Source organism: Acinonyx jubatus, chromosome B1 (genome assembly GCF_027475565.1).
Source record: "Acinonyx jubatus isolate Ajub_Pintada_27869175 chromosome B1, VMU_Ajub_asm_v1.0, whole genome shotgun sequence".
Lineage (NCBI taxonomy): Eukaryota > Metazoa > Chordata > Mammalia > Carnivora > Felidae > Acinonyx > Acinonyx jubatus.
This window is the reverse complement of record NC_069382.1, coordinates 61,816,005-61,820,682: the sequence shown is the minus strand read 5'-3', so window position 1 is coordinate 61,820,682 and position 4,678 is coordinate 61,816,005. Positions and strand designations below refer to the sequence as shown.

Below are 4,678 nucleotides of genomic sequence, written 5' to 3'. Positions count from 1 at the left end.
ATAATTTTATCTTCTCTCCTGCCTGGAATATAAAAGGTACTTATGTATAGCACCACATAATAAATGTATACAAAATTTGGAATATATGTAAATATACATATACAAAAAATCTATTGGAGCTGTAAAATTACAATGTATACACTCTGATCTTAGAATTCCAGAAACACTTAATCTCCACATCTCTGTTAGTTCCCACATCTCTGTTGCTATTGAAACAAAGTGGAAAAAAAAAAGAGAGAGAGAGAAAACAAAATTAAAAAATGTCTTGAAGTCATAAAAGTATTAAAAAAAAAAAAAACCTTGGTACCAGATTTACTAATACTTGTCCAATATTCTAAGTACTGTCCATAAATTACAGAAAGAGAATGAAGCCCACTCTCAATTCATCCTTCAAGATCCCTTACCGCACAGATGGTAAGAGGTTTAGGGTCCCACCCCACACAGAAGTAAGGCTTTAGTACTTCAGAAAACGCATCGGTGAACGAATGGATGTGAGACCTGTCGTTCAAACTGTAAAAGGAAATCTCCCCCAACTCACAGTCCAGATAAACGCCCACCCCTCTGGGCTTTTCCTTCAACACAAGAGTGACAGGAACAGCCCCTTGTGCCACATAGGCACCATCCTGCAGCTGAACTGTCCAGCGTCTGTTCTGTCCTGACAGGGGCCGCCGTCCCTTCCAGGAGAGGGGGTCCTCACAGACCCCCACGGCCCACTCGCTCTTGTCACCCAGCTGCACCTCCCAGTAGTGTCGGCCCCCGTCGAAGCCCTCGGAACCCAGGACGACGGGATCCGTCAGAAGTCTCTTTGGATGCTGAGGGACGCTTGGCCTTTCCCTCACGAGTGTCACAGACGTCCTATCCTCAGACACAAGCAGATGAGGATGTGCTGTTTCAGGATCCAGGGTAACTTCTCGTCGGAACCTCTGTATGATCTTCTGCAGAGCCAAGTACTGCGGGGGGAGACTGCAGCCTTCTCTCCTTAACTGGAAAGAGTAGAGAGCTGGGGGCTCCTGGTGCTCACACCGGCCACAGACACCCCCCAGGTCCGTCAGCAGTTTCACCTGTGACATCACACTCCTCTCGGCCACCTCCTTCAGGAGACCTCGGAGGGTGGAAACGTGGTCTGAAAACGCCGTTATGTTTGCACAGAGTTTCTGCTGAATGTCCTTCTCCTCTTCGGCCAGCCTCGACAGAACTGCCTCTTGCTGCCGGGCTACAGACCAGTTCAGGTGCTCAAACTCAGAGGCTAACTTCTGTCTCTGGCATTGCACCTGCTCTCCCAGCTCTAAGAGTCTCCTGTCTTGGGTGGCTACCAGCTGCCGCACGACTGCCAGCTGCCTCTTCAGGGGCTCCACGTAACTGCCGAGCCTTTGCCTGTGCTGGGAGGCGGCCTCCTCCACGGGCCTCACCCGGTGGCCCCGGTGGTCAGGGGGCCGCACGCATGCAGGACACAACACCTGTAGGTCCTCCTCACAGAAGAGGGTCAGGACCCGGTTGTGCTTCTCGCACAGATGCCTCTCGTCCCGCCTCTTCCTCTTGCTCCTGCTGATGTGGAGGAGCTTGGCGACGTCGATCACCCTTCCCAGCTGGGCGTTGCTCCTCAAGTGCCTCTCTCGGCCTGGGTGGCGGCAGACGGGGCAAGGGAAGCTGTCGCTGAGATCAGCCCAGGATTGCTGGATGCAGCAGCGACAGAAGTTGTGCCCACATTCGGTGGTGACGGGGTCTCTCAGGTAGTCCAGACAGATGGGGCAGTTGGCTTGTGCCTGGAGTCCTGCCAGGGCTGACGACGCTGCCATTGGGCCCAGATAAACGTCTTTCTGGACCGATGTGGCTCTTCTGGAGGTGGTGCCCTGCAGGAGTCCTCCCGTGAGAGGCAGGCACACCCTCAGATTTTACTGTCCTTTCCTGTCCTGGATGTCCTTTTGTCAAACGAGGGCAGCCTTGCTGTCCCAGGAGGCCACTGGCCTCAGGTGCAGTCGTAGATGCCCAGAGGAGCTCTGTTCACCACCTGCAGGTGATCACAGATGAGCTGGGCAGCCAGCTGTCCTCGGCAGCCCAGGGGATGTGAAGCCAAGGTCAGCAATTCTCTTGGGCAGAAGGCAGACACAACTTTAAAGTGCCGATTCGTCCCTAGAGATGAGAAAACATTGTTTCATGTAACAAAAATTACCATTTGTTTGGTGGCCTTGCCCACTGCCACAGTTGAGGCAGCCATCAATTCTTCTCTCCACCCCCAGGATTCCACCTACACCCACATCAACCACAGAGGGGCTGCATGGGACTGCAGAAAGTTAAAAGCTTTGAAAATTGAGCCTCCACCCAGGGTGGGATTTCCCCTTACTCATTATCTGGGGGATCTGGAGGAAGTGCATAACATGCTCATCTCTAAGAGAATCAAGTAAATAAGGATAAATATCCCAATTTCAATCATTTCAATATCATCAAAGATACAATAAAGGAACCTGGTATATTTTGGTTTAAACCACAGATGTTTCTTAAACCACACCACTGAGCTCATAGTATGTCAAAACTTACTTTTCACTTAAGCTTCGCAGTTGCAGGATACAACAAACTGTGTACATAGCGGTTTGGACTGGATTAGATTTACTCTGAGGACCCTGCCAAGTCAGAAAGCTGTGATTTTGACAAAATGCACAGAATGAAATTGGAGATCAGGAAATCAATGTGAGAAAATAGTAAGAAACACACACATGTATACACAACGACCCTCCAAAGTCACTGATGAACTACCAACTAGTGATGATTGGTAGGAACAAGATCCCCAGAAGAGGGCATGGATTTTTCCCTTAGAAGCAGTTACTGATTCTGGAATACAGGTTATGCTTCAGACTGTGTCTCCCTCTCTCTCTGCCCCTCCCCTACTCTCTCTATCTCTCTGTCAAAATAAATAAGGAAGTAAATAAATAAACATTGAAATGCAGGCTAATAGGCTGAAGCCAACTCCCAGGATTGCGGGGGAAATGTGGAGTTAAGGGCGCCCCATAGAGGATGTGTCCTGGCAAATACTCTAAACTTTAAATTGGTATCAGTGAAGTGTTATATACTAAAACAGTCATGAATGGCATACCCCTTAAAACGTCCATTGATTTAATCACCTCCAGTGCTGATAGGTTTAAGACAATTTTTGCTTGATCGCCAGGGACCCCAAAATGAATTTCAAAGTGTTAAGATATACAGTCTTGGTGATATGTGCTATTATAAAAACATTCATACACAAATTATGAGCCTGTAAGTTGGTAAGACCACTTTAGAAAACTTTTGCAGGGACACCTGGGTGGTGCAGTTGGTTGAGCATCTGACTTTGGCTCAGGTCCTGATCTCACAGTTCATGAGTTTGAGTCCCACGTTGGGCTCTGTGCCGACAGCTCAGAGCCTGGAGCCTGCTTTGGATTCTATGTCTCTCTGTCCCTCCTCTGCTCACACTCTCTGTCTCTCTCTCTCTCAAAATAAATAAACATTTAAAAAAAAAAAGGGTGCCCAATGGTAATTAATAATACTCTGATCTTTCCATACTCAGGACCCTATCATCAAAGAACATGCCTTCTGTTGTCACCACTAACCGTCTACACCAAAGCTACACCTCATCCTTCTGGATATGTCCACACTCATGTCTGACTGCTGAGTCCATCAGCACTCACTAGACCCTCCACCCATCTGGTCTTCACGCACACGGATCTAATCAAGACCTTCTCCCACAGGACTGCTGCTCCCACCTGGAGGGCCACATTCCTCCCTCAGCTCCAGCTTCTCCTAGCACCAAACTTCCTGTAGCTGTCACTTGCCCTCCCTTTTCTAGCAGGTTGAATTCCTTGTGGCCCCAGCACCTTTGCACAGATCCCTTAGTTGTCGGCTGTGCTGCCACCAGCTCTCCATTCATTGGTCACTTCCTCTTGTGATCCAACCTTCCTGACTTGTTCATGGGTCATCTCTCCTAAGACAATGTCACAGAACAGTAAAGACAGCATCATGAATTTACCCTTTAACTATGTGACTTGTAAATTTAGACAGATTCTGGAGATCTGCATTCCCCACAGAACCATAACCTCCATGTTATCCCCACCATGACTGTATCTCCAAGTATCTCCTCAGTCCTTGGTTAAAGCTGCTGAATGACTAAAATTGGCCAGGCTTCCGGGTCTCCCTTAAAAACTGAATGACTTTGAAGTGGAAGAGTACTTATACTCTGGATATGAGGGTGATCTGGCTGCAACATCCATCACCCCATTGATCGCCAGGGTTGATTTGGCTGATCCGGCTGGCTAGGTGGGGGTCCCCTTCCTCCTTCATCACTCCATGAGTGTCCCTCCTGAAGCTGCCCTCTCGGTCTAAGAGGATGACCTTCCCCAATAGAGGAGGACCATTCTCCAGTCAAGGGTATACCAGTAGCTGCGCTCACCTGCTAGAACCTCCAAATGGGCACCTAAGAGTGATTATACTCTCTGAGCATCTGTAAGCAAGCAAATGGTTAGACTGAGGAAGATCAAGTTTATACAAGACCTGAATACCAGAGATCCTGGCCCCATAGCTCTCATCCTTCCACTCCCCACCTACACATAAACCACCCCTCACTGAGATCCTGAAAGGGATTCCACAGCGACTTCAGACCAGCACCTCTGGGAACTTTGTACACACAGATATTAGTCTCTGTTTTTTGACC

The 4,678-nt window shown here is 48.7% G+C and overlaps 1 protein-coding gene across 1 annotated transcript; it reads right to left on the bottom strand.

The window, feature by feature from the left end:
* Positions 1–355: 355 nt before the first annotated feature.
* Positions 356–1,796, bottom strand: LOC106967477 (tripartite motif-containing protein 75-like). The gene has a single exon (XM_027065575.2). It carries the CDS (start codon positions 1,794–1,796, stop codon positions 384–386), a length of 1,413 nt encoding a protein of 470 aa, XP_026921376.1. The 3' UTR covers positions 356–383.
* Between the last annotated feature and the right edge of the window lie 2,882 nt (positions 1,797–4,678).